Source organism: Typopeltis vanoorti, chromosome 16 (assembly GCF_054136105.1).
Source record: "Typopeltis vanoorti isolate ZY-2024b chromosome 16, IOZ_Tvanoo_1.0, whole genome shotgun sequence".
Lineage (NCBI taxonomy): Eukaryota > Metazoa > Arthropoda > Arachnida > Uropygi > Thelyphonidae > Typopeltis > Typopeltis vanoorti.
The window spans coordinates 49,360,882-49,377,443 of NC_143564.1; the positions used below are offsets into that span (position 1 = coordinate 49,360,882).

General features: G+C 33.6%; 1 protein-coding gene across 1 annotated transcript in view; it reads left to right on the forward strand.

Moving 5' to 3' along the window:
• The window catches only part of l(3)80Fj (lethal (3) 80Fj), a 770,029-nt gene that overhangs the window by 419,175 nt on the left and 334,292 nt on the right, over positions 1–16,562 (forward strand). The window contains exon 32 of the mRNA XM_090405954.1: positions 11,049–11,170. Within this exon, the coding sequence (XP_090262080.1) occupies positions 11,049–11,170 (122 nt within the window). The remainder of the gene's footprint in view (positions 1–11,048; positions 11,171–16,562) is intronic.

The following is a 16,562-nucleotide window of genomic DNA, read 5'->3' on the forward strand; positions in this document are numbered from 1 at the left end:
ACAAAAGTTCTACACAGAAGTCGGAAGTCAGAGAGATTGTTTTTGGAATCAGCAACAGCTTTAAAACGTTCTCTAAACCTCAACAAGTATGGCTGTATAAATTTACCAAAATTCTGGGAGGCAGTCATTTTAAGATCTAATTAATTTCTCTTTCTGTCTCTCTCTCTGTCTATCTATCTAACACAATAGATGTTGCAATTAGGACTTTCGTTCCTTTTGTTGCCCTTTACAATTTCTTTAAACTAGTCCCACTGTTAAACCAAATTGTTGCTGTGAGAAACTGCTTTCTCACAGCAACAATTTGTGCTTTGAAGATGCTGGATATAACACCAGCAAAATATCAGCAAATGTGTTAAATAAATATTATTTTCTTATTATTCTGTGAAGTGAATTAATACTCTTAAACATAATGTGTGACATGAACTGCCAACACATAAGCCTTTGTACTTATATGCTATTATAGTATTGTATATCTCCTCTGACCAGTACATATCCCTTTTTTAAATTTTATTTATTCGTTTTGGATTAGCAGAGGTGTGTGTATGTTAAATTCCCACAAGAGGAGTTGTATAAACAGCTCCTCTTGGATTCTAGTGGAATCCCATTAATCACTATTTCGATCTAGGCAAGCTGTGTCTAAATTGTAGTGTCTAAGCAGTACTATCATATCATCACAAAATGCAGAAAGAAATGGCTGAGTAAGTATAAAATAGCCATATTTTATCAAATATTTATATTTCTGTTCCGAAATTATTTCTTCTCAGATTATGTTGATTGCACTTCTTAAGACACAATTCAAGAGATCTATTTTTTCCTCTTACCATCTTGTACCATCATATGTATTTGTGAGCAATAACAATCATGGAAAGAAAGAAAGGACAGCATTCAACACCAAAAACGAAGATAAAGTTGTTGATTGGAAGACAATTTCAAGTAGTCTAATGTGGATAAACTTCAAAATGGAGAAATGGACAAAGAAACTTATTTGTGCCTAAGGTCCCACAGAAGGTTCTCCTAAGGAAGAACTCGAGGAATTATTCAAGTCATTGGAGCAGTCACCTGACAAAGAAAAATGAAAGAAATTGTCCTTGTTGGAGATTTAAACAGCACAGTAAGAAATTAATCTTACTAGCATATACAAACATTTTGGGAAAATTTGGAAGAAAGAGCGATTGCTAACACACCATGTTCCAGCATGAAGATGTGCACAAATTCGTGTGGAGAGAAGACGCAGAAAAAATAAGAAAAACCTTGTTGATAGTGATATATTAATGCTGGTTCAGAGTATGAGTGTATAGAGAATTTGATTTAGAAGTGGCCAGCACTTAATTCTAAGTACACACCATGTTAAAAATTAATATCACATTGAAAAGAACAGTGTGTAAGAAAATGTTAATAAGGATTAAAGTTGAGCAGCTTTTACAGGTAAACTGTAAACTCTACTATAAACATTATTGAAGAAAAACTGAAATAGCTTAAAAACCAAAGAACCAAACCTGAGAGTCTCAGCAGGAACCTCTGAAGAAAACATTGATTGTTTCAGCCAGGGAGGTACACTTTTTATGTTGAACGCATATGTGAGAGGTTTGGAAAGGAAAAACTTGTTTACATTTGATTTAAAAGCCTATATATTGTATTCCTTGGAAAACACATATGGAAGACTGTTCCACAATACAGCAGTAGCTGAGATGGAGAAAAAAAAGAAACTTGTTCTGTGGGTTTCGAGTTGCACTCTGTAGGAGATGTTGGTTGGTAGCTACACTTGTTCCAATGGACTTAACATCAAATTCCTCCACTCAGTACTATTTTATGTAAATATTTACAACACACATATCACAGAAATGTGTGTTGTAAAAAACACCAGTGTGAGAACGGGTGGAGTGAGTTGTAAGAGATGGGTTATTAATCAATTTGATTGTCTTCCTCTGTATTGAATCAAGCATTTTGAAGGAGCTCTTAGGAGTGCCACCCCGAATGTGAGAGCAGTTTTCAATATCTGACTGGATTTGTGATTTGTTCAGAGGTGAAGTAATGTCTTGAGCGAAAGAGAAATTCTACTTTATTGGAAACTGAGGAGGCAATTGTTTCTGATGTGTTTCTGCCAGCAGAGGCTTGAAAAAAAATCTCCTGGCAATGCCATCAGTGCCAGGAGATTTTTTTTTTTTTTTTCCCTCATTTGGACAATTTTTTTCTGATTGATGAAAGGACTGAAGGTGCATTCAGTGTTATTTGGCATCTAGAATGGCTAGGGGACATTCTACAATCAGTTTGTGCATGAATTGTAGGCAAAGCGTGAACCAGGAGATTGACATTTTCTGTGGTTGATTATGCAATCTAGCCATCTGAGTAGGGGTTAGGCAAAAGTTCCAACCAATGGCAAGAAACCAAAAGGCTCAGCTGTTTTGGAAGCATTGATAATTTTTCGCAGCTCATTCCGGTTTGAATATAACACTAAAGGAGGATGGAGTTCTTGATGTAAGCCGGTTGTGATATGCTTGATGTTTTTTGTTTGTACAGCCTTGGCACATCTTTTAGAGACCCAGGACTTAGAGGGCAGCAGTTCAGAGTAGTGTGGGGAATGTATGTTTCCATGCCAGTTAGGATTACTTCAGTGCATATGTTTGAGTTAGAATGCCAAACTACTCTTTTTTGGGAGTAGTTGTGTGACTATTGTTCCATGGGAGGAAACAAGCATTAGATTGTGGTTAGTAGTTCACTAAATTGTGAATGTAGTGGCCCCTAGGTGATTACCTACTGGCCCACTACATTCACTGTGTATTTGGAAGGGTTCACCAGTGAGGAAGAGATCTAGGGTATTTGGGAAGGAGTCAGGGTTATCTGATATTCTGGTTGGCATGTGAACAATTTGTGTCAGGTTGTTAGTGATGGCAAATGTTTCCGCATCTCTACCTGCTTGAAAGGAGTCAAAGTGTATAGTACCCCAACTATACACTTTGATTTTCACTTTATCACAAATAGTTTAAAACACTAAACCTCCTTTAGTGTTTATGACCTCAAATCATTATTTCTTCTGCCAATTTTAATTCCAACTGAAGACTCCTACAGCCCTGCCATACTTAAAATGTATTCGCTATACAAGTTAAACAGGTATGGAGATAAAATACATCCTTGTAACACCCCTTTATCTATTGTGAAATATTGTTACTTTCAGAATACAGAACATAGAAAATAGCGTTATTAATGTTAGTAGTAGTAATATTTTACTAAACTTGAGATAAAGGGACTTTTTTTCATGTAAGTACCAATTTATGTCAGTGATAATAACAATAGTTACATAAAAATAATATAATATTCTATTATTCTCATTCACTCAGGAAGAATGAATAAAATAAGATTAACTATTACTGTTATAAAATTTTTATTTCTAATGGAAAAGAAAGAAAAACAATTACGATTTGAACATGCAATGTTCCAAATTGTTAAATTTTTACTTCCTTTCTTTGTTTTAGGTGTGTTATTGTTTTTACTTTTAATTGTTATTATTATTTGAATGTCTCTATTACTTGACATAAATTCTCGCGATTGCTTTCACCCTTTTCGTTCTGTGGCCACTACTTAAATTGCTCACATGTGCAAAACTTGGTAGACAAAGAAATTGCCCCCGGATAGAGCCAAATTTCTTTGATACAAATTTGGAATTAACTCTGTGTCAGAATTTGAAAAAATTTTGTTTGTTAAAGCTGCACCATCCAAATTCTTAGACAAGAGAATCTTCCTTGTCAGGGATTAACACTCAGAATGACACACTATTCGATGACCAAGCAATTAAAATTCCCAATTACAAAAACTTCATATATTTTTACTCTTACTGCAGTCGTAACTATCCCCAAATTTTAACTCGCACTGGTTCTATTTTTATGAGTGGTGCATTGAGTTCACAGATCAGGCAATTTGTTAGGTAAGAAAAAGAAAGGTTTATTCATTGCTCTAATACGATATACAATTATTAAGATCACTTAACAAAACTGAATCTCTCCTACAAATTGAAAATTGATAAACCAGACATAACCTTATTACTCCTAGTCTTAAACAATGTGAGACAATTTCTACAACTAGTTCTAACTTCATCCTATTCAGCTAACATTCCTGTACAAGCATTAATCTTATTCTAGATTCAAGAACTATCGGGCTATAACATACTTCCGCAATTCAATACCACTGTGCATGAATTCTTACTCAAAGCTAAGACAATCTACTAGTTGATTAGATACTAAAGTCTTGTTTCATTTTAGTAAGTCCAATCACTGAGTATCTATACATTATTGCACACTAACTCTTTCTTGCATACGAAGGAATTGAAAAGTTTCTACATTACTGAGCATCAGGATCTCTCCTGCCTTTTCTCTCGATCTTCTGTAAAATTCACATGGCTTGTTACTCTCTGTTACGGTCAGCTGTTTTCAAATAGGACAAACTAATGATTACGATCGCAAATTACCTTTTCCGATGTAGGCAAAGCTGCTCTGCCGGTTTCGGTCCACATGGTTCCGCATGTTGATCGGTTTACGCTGTCTTTTCTGCTGTACCGATGGTTATGCCCACACTGGATTGCTATCTGGCCACATAGCTGCCACTAGACATCATTCCTTTTGACCGCTCTCACTCACTTTCTTCCGGAATCACTGGAACAGGAATCCCGAACAAAAAAAGAGGTCCCGAGTTGGCATCGCCAAGCTCTATATATCCTTGCTGAACTGTTTTCCCCCTTACATCAATCTTTTCCGGCCGGCACCTAAAATTCTTGCACTCGGTACCGTTCTCCACGCGCACAACTTGGACCTCGCGTGCGTGACTGCCTGGGGTCATTTCTTTAAGCCGATTATCTCGTTGTATACTTAGATCTAACTTTCTCATGTTAATATAACTTTCACTAAATTCCAACCCTTATTGGTTTTACAAGGACACTTAATAATATAATACATAGGAGAATTTACAATTAAATGACTTTCGTTATTTCTTATCAACCATTTCACTTATACCTACAAGCATTTACTCCGGGAATTTTTGTACCTGTTAAATCTGAATGAAATATTTTACAATATAATAAACCATTCATTCAAGATTTAACAGAATACCTACAGAAATCATCAACAGAAGATGCTCATGTTATCTCTCATAATACTCAAATTCTGTTTTTCATGAAAAATCGTTTTTATCAGTCGGGAAAACATGCTACAATTGAAAAGTAAATTTACTTCACCAAAAAAATAAATGCATAATAGAATAAATAAAATACATAAATAATAAAGTGAACATTTTTTCCTTGCTAACACATAGCACTGATGTGGTTCCAAATTTCTTGTGTGGGATATATATATATATATATATATATATATATATATATATATATATATATATATATATATATATATATATCAGATGCTTTAATTATATTCCAAACAATTCTGAATAGTAGGCTAAATCATAAGATGTTTTATTGCTTAATTTTTGAAACATTCTGTGTACCAGAATCCCTCTTAATACAACTGGTTTTGAAAATTGCCTATTATAAAATAGGTTTTAGTAAATAAGAATATGTTTGCTGAAAGTGGAACATCGTCTTTTAAATTTTAATGGCAGTGTGTCTGCCACAGATAAGAAATTTTCAAAGTAGCACTAATAATATATTTAATTACTAAACAGCGAAGTGGAAAAAAAAAAGGATGCTATAACATATTTAAAGGGGAAAAAATAAGATTTTTTATAAACAGAAGTGTAGAAAAAATTATTCCGTGCAGTTCAGCTTCCTTCCTTAATTTTTTAATATTAAAAAAAACCTGATCTTTATATCCAACTTTCATTACATAAAGATAGTACTTTTTTAAGTACTAACAATAACAGATAATATATTAGTAAAAATGGCAATTTTAGATTATTGCTATTCCCTAAACTGAATAGCAATAATCATAAACTAATCTACAACTGAATACTAGTCTAGAATATGGTGGTTGGAATAATCAAATAGCAAAGAAATAATATGGATATAGATAAGAGAATAATTATTTCATTTCTCGACGGGTAGAATGAAGTTATAGATTTCAGATACTGAAATGCGAAGCACACGCTGCAAAAATTATGAATAGAAAAGAATAAAAAACTAGATATTTATAATGCAATTACTATGGACAGTTATAGCAATGGGGGTGATTGGAATACTTCAAAACGAACATATTTTATAAATTGTAAATATTACTAGAAATAGTAATATTTACAATTTTTTTAAAGAAAAATAAACAAAAATAACACTACAGAACTTTCTTTTATGTGGCATGTATATAAACAGCTTTACATGGTGAAATTATAGCATAGTATTTCTAAAACTTAGAATAATTTCAGCAGACAGCTGAATAGCTGCTTTTAGATGGCAAAGAAATAGTAGAATTAGAAGCTTTGACAGCACAACATTTTTGCCTTATTTCATTTGTCAAAACAGTAAAATGAAGTAATAGATTTTGAATACTGTCTGTGAAAGCTTTCAAACCAGTATGAATTTAGAGTAGTTATGTAATTGAGTTCCAGGAGAGGAGGAGGGTGAGAGGTAAGCAGTAGAAAAATCTTCAAAATGAGCATAAATTTTGAATCAAGTCTGTAGAGGATATCCTTCATATTATATTTTCAACATATCTACAGTGGTTACACACTGGATATTATAATAATCTGCATCCTACAAAAAAAAAAAAAAAAAAAAAAAAAAAAAAAAAAAAAAAAAAAAATTTTTTTTTTTTAATCTGTTATAATTTTAAGCAAAAGACAAAGGCGAAGAAGAGTCCCTGCTAAAATATCATTAGATATTTTGATATTAAAAACGACTCGCAATCAGAAACTGAGTAATGGAATTTAACATCATTTATTGTTCATAAAAACAAAATAAAAAATTTTTTTTCTAAAACTGAAATGTGATGATAATGATATTTTGCAAGGAAAGAAAGCAAAATGTTATATTTATTTCAATAAACATTATTCAAGAAATATAAATATTTGACATAATACTTTTCAATGCAAACAAACATTTGAAATCTGCAAAAAAAAAAAAAATTGCTTGTATATTGTCAGTAAAGTGAACATGAAATTGTCTTGTTCCATGGCACTGATTTGAAGAATAAAAGACAACAAATTTGCTACTACAAAATAAATTCATTGCAAAGGCTAGTCTGTGTTCATTTCAGGATTGATTATTTATTTTTGCACATGTTAAATTCGTATTTATTTTTGGGAAGAGAGTCACAGTAAATAAATTGTGCAGCAAAAGTGGTCAAATATTGTAGGAAAGTAAAGGAAATTCTAAGTAACACAATACACATAAAGACAAGTGACACAAAGGTCACTCCACAATTAATCTGCTAATTGCTCTAAAATTGCCATTCAGGGATTAACGACAGCAGAGGAAAATTACATGATAAAATGTAGAATGCTGATGAAGTTTTGATCCATGAAAAATGCTAGGGTGATCTGGCTATTTCATCCAGCTCAGTTGGTAGGGAGGTTAATATACCACATTTATTAAGATTCGGTTGATTTTATAAATTTGCTGCTTATTCTAAAAAAAGTCTTTCAAATTTGTGTTTGTTGTGGTGAAGCATAGTACTTTTCTTCTGTTTCATTCTGTGCAAGACATCCATGGCATGGTCTTCTAGACCTGACTGAGAATACATATGGTGGTGGCAGATGTATTTTTTATGTTCTTCAAGGCAGATATTTGTAGATCTCCCATATAATGTGATGAGTTGGAAGAACAAGGAATCCTATAAGCAACCTGAAACAGAGAGAGAGGAGCCTTGGGAGAGCAGATGAGGGCAACCATCCATCTTCAGATGGGGTTTGAATGCAGTGCAAAGATTGTACTTTTTAGAATTCTCTTTTTTTCCAAGGCACCCTAGATAATCAGCATGTTGAGATGGGAGGAACAATTAATAAGTTCATCTTTTTAGCATTATAACTATTGAGTCAGAAGGTCTGACCAATAAAGGAAAATTCAGCAGTAAATTCAGCCCGGGTAGAACAGGATTGGAGACAGGTAAGTCTAAATACTCAGCTGTTATACTCATTCATAACAGTGCTGTAGTACTCAACCATTTGACCTGTTGTGACAGTTTTATTGGTCTTCACAAACTTGTCAATTCTTCATCTATGTTTTTTGTGACAGTTAGCTTTATTGCCACATATCCTGTGTTGATTTAATATTCTCTGCTTGTAGCTATCCTAACAGCTTGTGTTTCTGAAAGTAATGCTTTTACAAGTTCATCATGCTCCCATTCAGAATCAGCCAGGTCAAAACTCATTTTTCCCCTTAATTGCTTTTATTTTCCATTATTCAGTAATTTTCCTTAATGTTATTTATTTTAAATTCTTGTCTTCACTACTTCTGTTTACTTATCAACAACTTATCTTATCAAAATGTGATTGGGAAGGTAATTAACTGTATCCAAATTATATAAGAAACATATTAATTTCCAAGATGATGATGTATTTTTACATTGAGCAAATAGCAATACATCTTTTCAAGGTTTCCAGGAAAGATGCACTTAGGAAAAAAATAAATACCCTTGATAGCAATGATGAATGTATATACAACATGAGTTTAAGAAATATTTACCATCACAAGAACAGTTACTGTAGTGATTGCTCCTGGCAGTCATAATTTTCATTCATGTTCTGTTTCTAATAAGTATTTGATTCTTTTGTTACAAATACCGTAAGTTAAGTAATTAATGAGAACATAAGAGATTTTTGTTACTTTTGCTCTCCAACAAAAGTGCTAATAAATTTAGAAATCAAAATTGTACTGTTTTCAGTATACACAACAGTAACATTTGTTTTCATGAAACATGAGTCAAGTCAGAATAAACTTTGGTGCTGCAATTTTTTTTGCATTTTTTTGTGTCACATAATCTAGATTTTTCACTTTCTTTCACTGCACAGTAAAAATTTTATACCTCTTTCCCTTAATAACAGAATGCAGTCGTCTAACTTACTTTCTTTTCATATCTAAAACAGTAGATTTCCTGTAGTTGTTTTGTGTTGTTGTTTATCATGTCCTGCTTTCTACATGAAATAAAAGGAATTGGGTTTAATTACTCTTTGCATCATTCTTTTCTCTTGGTATTTAATGATTCAGCATATAGTCACTGGCCGGAATTAATGTTTTGGGCAGGAGTCAACTTAATATATTGGCATATGTTTAAACAGTCAGGAATACATATCCATACTTGAAGTAGAAAAAGCCATCAAAGGCTTGAAATGTGGAAAGGCAGCAGGAGTAGATGATATTCGACCAGAAATGCTTAAGTATGGTGGTATAAAAGTCCTACAGTGTCTGCACTGCATAGTTCAAAATGCCTGGACAGAGGGACGAATTCACGATGATTGGAGTAGTAGAGCTCTCATAATACCCATATATAAAACGGGAAATAAAACTGAATGTGAGAATTACAGAGGTATTTCCCTACTGAGTGTTCCTGGTAAGATTTATGCATGTATACTTGAGAAACGGTTGAGAGGAATTGTGGAAGAAAAACTTGGTGAAGAACAAGCTGGATTCAGGTCAAATAGAGGCTGTCAGGATCAGATCTTCACTTTACGATAAATAGTTGAGAAAGCAGGGGAATATAACAAAGATCTGTATTTAAGTTTTGTCGATTTGGAAAAGGCATATGACAAGGTGCCAAGAGAGAAGCTATTCAATTCGTTACAGTTATATGGTGTCAATGGACCATTATATCAAGCAATACTTAGTCTTTATTTGAGTTATAAGTCAGCAGTTAGAATTGAAGGAAGTACAGGAAGATGGTTTATTGTTAAATCTGGTGTGAGACAAGGATGTACATTATCCACTCTGTTATTCATTATCTATATGGATCATATTATGAAGGAAAGTGGTATTAAACCTGAAATACAAAATTGGAGATGTTAATGTCAGCTCTTTGCTTTATGCAGACGACGTTATACTTCTAAATAAATCTGCTACAAGTCTGCAAAATTCTCTGACTAAATTGAATAACTGTTGTAATAGATATGGTATGAAGGTCAGCAATAAAAAGACAAAGACAATGAAAATAGGCAGAATCGTTGAAAATGTCAACTGTGTTGTGAACGGAGAAACTGTGGAACAAGTAAAACATTTCATCTATTTAGGCATGATTTTTAGTGAAGATCGTAAATTAAATATAAAAATAGACAACAGAATCAACAAAGCTCAAATGGTAGGAAGTCAATTGAATAAATTTATAAGGAATAAGAGAGAAATTAGTAGGAACGCTAAATTAGCTGTATACAAGACAGTGTTTAAACCAATTTTAACTTATGGATCTGAGAGCTGGGTGAGAAATAAAACACTTGATCAAAGACTAGAGACTGCAGATATGAGAGTCCTGAGAAAAATTAGAGGCATGAACAGATGGCATCAATGGCAATATCATATTAAAAACAAGGATATTAGGAAAGAACTTGACATTGTCAGCATCCAGGAATGTGTTAGCAGAGCTAATTTCAGGTGATATGGTCACTTAAACAGAATGGGCGAGGAAAGATTAGCAAAACAAGTGTTCTCTGCCAGGTTGGCAGGAAAACGAACCAAGGGAAGACCAAGATATAGATGGATTAATATGATTCAAAGCGCCTTAGACGATAGAAATATAAGATTAATGTTGGAGTCTTGACAAGTAACAGACTGATTTGGAGGAAAATTGTAGATAGGAAGTTAGTAAAGATGTAAATTTTTCATGTAGTACAATCATATCCTGTACACCCCTTGAGGGTGCATGGCAGGAATTTGATAATAATGTTTAAAGAGTGAAATATGCAATGTTTTATTTATTGTTTAAATGAAAAACATTAATGTACAAGATAATGCATAGGTATTTCTTCCCTTCCTCTCATTTCTGCAGAATAATTTGTGTACATTACAGATATCAAACAGCTCTTTTTATTCTGAAAAATAAAATTCTGTAAATTGATTTGCTTGACTAAAAATATTGAGACTATATTTATCATTATAGTAGTGATATATTTTATACTTTTTTCCTTCTTAGGTGCATTATTTGCTTTTGAAATGCTGTGCAATATGTTGGGACGTCTTTTTGAGCCATATATAGTTCATGTTCTACCACATTTACTTCTGTGTTTTGGTGATGGAAATCAATATGTTAGAGAAGTGAGTAACATTAGAAAACAATGCATGAATTTAGATTTCAATTTGTATGTCAGACTTCTTTTATCAGTTATTTAACTTAGGTGTCTGTGTGTAATGAAAAAATGTACCTATTTTGCATACTTAATATTCTGTAAATAATCATAATATAGGAAACTTTAACTATAAGCAAACTTGTATGTGGGTGAGAAGTTTGCTGTAGGGAATATGGTCAGGTTCCCCAAAAACTCGACACACCCAAGATATTTAACTGGGCTCTTCAGGTACTTATGGGACTCATTCAACTATTATAATTATGATTTCATATATTGAAGCATTCTGCAGGTTGGTTCTTAAATTGGATATGTAAATCTGAACAAATTCCCTTTTTTTTTATTTGATAAGGAATATTATTTAAGTTAAGGGGATAATTAATCCCTCATTATTTTAAAGCTGGATACGAAACTCGGAGATCGAAATCTAAGAGTTTCACGCCAAAGAACTATCGGCGAGTCCAAGCGTAAGTCATCACCTGGGTAATACAACACTAGGGCAACTCGGAGCAAAGGAGCAAGCTCCATCACTCTCCTTAATATTTTCTCATAATGTAAAACGCAGCTCCTAGGAGATGTATTACTGTTTTACATTATGAGGAGAGGTCACTACCCAGACCAGTTTCGACCTTTATTGAGGTCTCATCAGTGAGGAGATAGACCCGGATAATACCAAGATTTAAGTGAAACGAACTTACATAAAAACCCATACTATACGAATTGCCAGAACGGTGTACCCATGTATTATTACTATGATAAAGACCTCTTGGCTCTTTATCCTAGTTTAAAATAATGAGGGATTTATTATCCCCGTAACTTAATTTACGCCGCCGGAAAAAAAAATAGCCTCTTGGCTCTTTATCGTAGGAATATTATTTAAGTAAGAATAATGAATGGATTTTGGTAGGAACTATTTACTTATGTGAACCATTGCTACAGTATTTACAATGATTGTTTTGAATTTTTATAATGTTTAGATTTGTTATAAAATAAAATCCATGGACTGCTTTGATATTGAATAAAAATTCAATTGTAGTAGAATATATATGCTTATTGGAGTCCATCCCTGAAAGATTTACCACACGGCAGTTGTTAAGTTAAAGTTTTAACTCATACTCATCGTTCCATATTGAATGTAACATGTCTGTTTAGAATTGTTTTCCTCCCACCACACCCATTAGAAGTTGTTACACCTGAGGTTATCATACTCTGCTATGTGGTGGCTAGTTAATTAGTGTTATATTTCTGAGATTCATTCATTGATGCTGCACTATCTCAGCAGATTGTTTTCAGCATCCTTTTAGACATTTTTGGAGGGGCAAGGTAGGATGTCATGCATATAGTTGGGGATATATGAAACGATCCAGGAGGAGATAATGAAAATTACCAAAAATTGTGAGGACAGCACAATTGAAGACAACGGTGACGTAATAGAAGAAAATAAATTTAAATCATTTTGTTTCTAGTTTTCTGCAAGAGGTATTTCAGAAAAGGATCCAGAGAAGAGGCAAAACAGGAAGACATTCCTTGAAATTGTGTATCGTAAATGTAAGCAAAGGAGTAAGGGAGTAAGATGAAAGTTTGGACATGTTGAGCAGTGAACGAATATATTGTGCACATATTGTGAGTGTGGAATCAGTGAAGAACTTTAAGTCATAGTTTGCATCATATTTACAAGTGGAGTAACTTTTTATATCTGGGAGGCTCATTTCTAGATGTTTCATAAGTGCTCTTGGTGCTCTTGCTCTTGTCACTCTTATGAAGTTAGAACTATTGTTTTCTTGTTACAAAGTCTTCACTCTCCAGATCCTTATACTTGTCAGCTTAATCTTCTGTCACCTGGTATTAATATCAATAAACGACACATTGTTCAATTAAGTGATACCTGACATTATGCTCCAGATATCTATCTGTGAATTTTAAAGTCTCATGTCTTTCTATTATCTTTTTCATCTGTGTGTTCCCAAGGAGTTATGCAATTTAAGAAACCACATTTCTTACACAGGCTCTAGTTTACAGCTTTTGCTTCCCAATGATGCCTTTGTTTATAGTATTTATGAATAATCTTGCTACAAGAACTAATTAGATGATCCAGTGACCCTTCTTTATATCTGCATTGTTGGCATTTGCTGTTACGAATCTTTTAAATTTTCACCTTTATTGCATTCGTGGCATGTTCCTCAACTAAAGCTACTTGCGAAGTTAAGTGGCTCTCTCCCATCCTTTTAATATTGACTATGGAGTGCTTTATATTTCCAACTTTCTGATCTTTTTGCCATTTCTTTTTCCTTATACTGCATTTTTGAATCTATTACATTCACTACTTCTTTGTAAACTTCATTAAGAATCTTTTCGATGCTTTCCTGGATGTAATCATTCAGTTCTTGCTTTTCATTTCCACAGAAAGGCCTTCATTTCTGCCCAAAATTCTCATCCACTTTGCAAGTCCCATGCTGTGGCACACAATAGATGCAGCATCTGCTGACTTGTGACTTTTTCTTTCTCTATCTCATTCAGATGGTGTCACTGTTACACCATCCAAAGATAAAGCTGACTGCCTAGCATCACTCTTTGCCTCCAAGTCCTACATAGATGACCAAGCAGCATATGCCTCCTGTGGTTTTTCAGCAAAAAGACAGAGAGTACTAACTTTGAGAGTAAAAACTTCCATTTCTGATGAAATCTTTCCAGTACAAACATTGTGCTGCAGAGCTAACACCTTTTCTGTATAGAAATATACTTTTATTAATACAGACCAGTATTTTACAAATAAACATTTATTAAAACCTACCAGTTAAAGATAAAGTTCCGCTCTACAAATATCCAGGAGTATATTACATTCCCTGCTCCTGTGGTCTTGCCTACATTGGACAAACTTCACGAAGTTTAGAAATTAGACAAAAAGAACATGTTGGAGATGTAAACCACAACAGAAGCATTTCTTCCGGCTTAGCACATCATTTCTGCACATCTAACCACACGATAGATTGGCAAAACAGCTCCATGCCATATCTCGATGAAGACTACAGGCATCGTGTATTTAAGGAAGCCACAATAGTACTAATAACCGGCGGAAACCTCAACAGAAATCAGGGTGTAATTCTCAACAGTTCGTGGAAAAACTTGATCCTCTCTCTCTCTCAATCAATCTGAACTACAGCTAGCCAGTAATCACATTACAAGTCTACAACAAACACGCATGCGTGATAATGAATAAGAACAATAATCCATCTTTGTCACGCGAAACGTGTAACCATAGATACTAGTTTGGTTTACAACGTTTTTTATGTTCCTTTTAATTTGCATTTACTTTCATATCCCCGTAATACCTTGAAAAAGCCAGACAGTTTGCTGGCGAAACTGGTAGGTTTTAATAAATGTTTATTTGTAAAATACTGGTCTGTATTAATAAAAGTATATTTCTATCTAAAAAAACAACCAAAAATGTATACCTTGAATACCTTTTCTGTATATCATCTCTACACTCTTCTACAATTGGCACTTATGTGCATGAACGCAATCATGTATCCAGCCTCTTCCAAAGAAAGGAGGATCGAAGTCTACTGTCAAACTTATGACCAGTTGTCATCAGTCCTCTGCAAATTAATGGAGAATGTTTTCAGTAATCAATTTCTCAACTATCTATAGTCCCACCTATTAATCAGTGACCACTAGTAAGTCCATGGCCGATTTCTTAACCTATGTCACTCATGGGCATGTGCTGACATAACTATTGACATAACTAGTGTTTTATCCTTTGGTGTACCTGCTATCTTTTGTAATTGGGTAGTCAACTTTCTCTGGTTGTTCACTGTTTATCATGTTGGATGGCTTATTGCGTTGGATTTGTAACAAAGCTCTCTTTGAGCTTTGTTACCAATTCTGAAGTGCTCTATAATAAATTTAGTTTAATCCTTTATCCAAGTGTGAGCAAACAAAGTTTGTGCGTGAAAGTATCTTCAGGTCTGGGGTTAGGTAGTACAACATCAGGCAACTCATTGCAAAGGTGGAGTGTTCCTTCATCCTACTTATTTAACAAACCATGTAGTTCTGAGACATCCCAAGCTTCAAGATCATCTTCAGTCAATACCTTAAACATTGATCTCCATATCATTCTTCAGTTTTGCTAGGACAATCTGGTAATTTTCTGTGCCATCAAAGTGCACTGAAGAGTCCAGCAACCCTATTGAGTTCAACTGCAGACTCACCATCCCACTTGTATTCCAGCTGAGTCTATCCTTTGGAGTAGCCTTCGTCATGAAGTATTTCTAAACAACTACAACATGCATCTCTTCAAGAAAAATGTCATTAAATTTCTTTCTCAATTTCACCTTCACCCATTACACACTGCTGATGTGCTTTATAGGTTCTTTTACCCATTTTTTATGGGATTAGTTTAAAAGGAGGGGAGGGTAATTATGGTTTCACATCGAACACTGTTGGGTCTGAGGAATTACCATTCTGGATGATATTAGAGAAATACTAAATAGAAAAAAATAAATGAATAATAATCCCATAGCTACAACAATTGAAATAACAGCTTATGCTATCAGGCAACACCTCATCCCACAAATTAAAAAAAGTTACAGTTCTTGATTTTTCATAAAATGAAACAAAACTGTAGCTAGCAAAACTGATAGTCATGTGATAAATATTTATCACCCCTATATTATTTCAGAAATTTGACAGCTGAACAATAGTATAATCAACTTGCAACTCACAACCAATCTTAAAACCCCATGCCTGGGCAGTGTGATTTGTACGTATTTGTATTTTTCCCTTCAGCCTTGTTGCTAGTCAGGTGGCATAGGCTGCAAACCAAGGAGATGATTATGAGTAAGGTGGTTTGCCATTTGTATAGGAAGCACTATTTTTCCTTTTATTTATTTTTCCCCCTTTCATATTTCCTTTACACCACACTTCTGAGGATGACTTCCTTTGAAGCTGCTTCGTTCTGTATGATTCATTCGCATCTTGATTTAATCCTTACAGAAAAAAACAAGAAAAATAAAAAAAAATGCTTTTACCTTTCTTCTTTCTTGGCAATAAATGAATAAAAGTATAATAAGTGATTGTACTTGTGACGATAAAGGAAGAAAGATAGAAAACCTTTTTTAATCTTATTTTTAAGCCATGTTCATTTTTGAGTAAGAACAGAAGAATTTACTATATTCAGAATTTCAAATTGTTAAGACAGAGGTCTTTCATTCTACTGTAATTTTGAATTTGTAGTTGAAGTACAGTGCTCCATAAATCTATAAATTGCTACATATATTTTTATGTATTAATTTCAAGGAGCAACCTGAATCTGAAGTTCAGAATACTTGAAATAGTTAAAACGTTTAGTAACTTTATGCAACAGT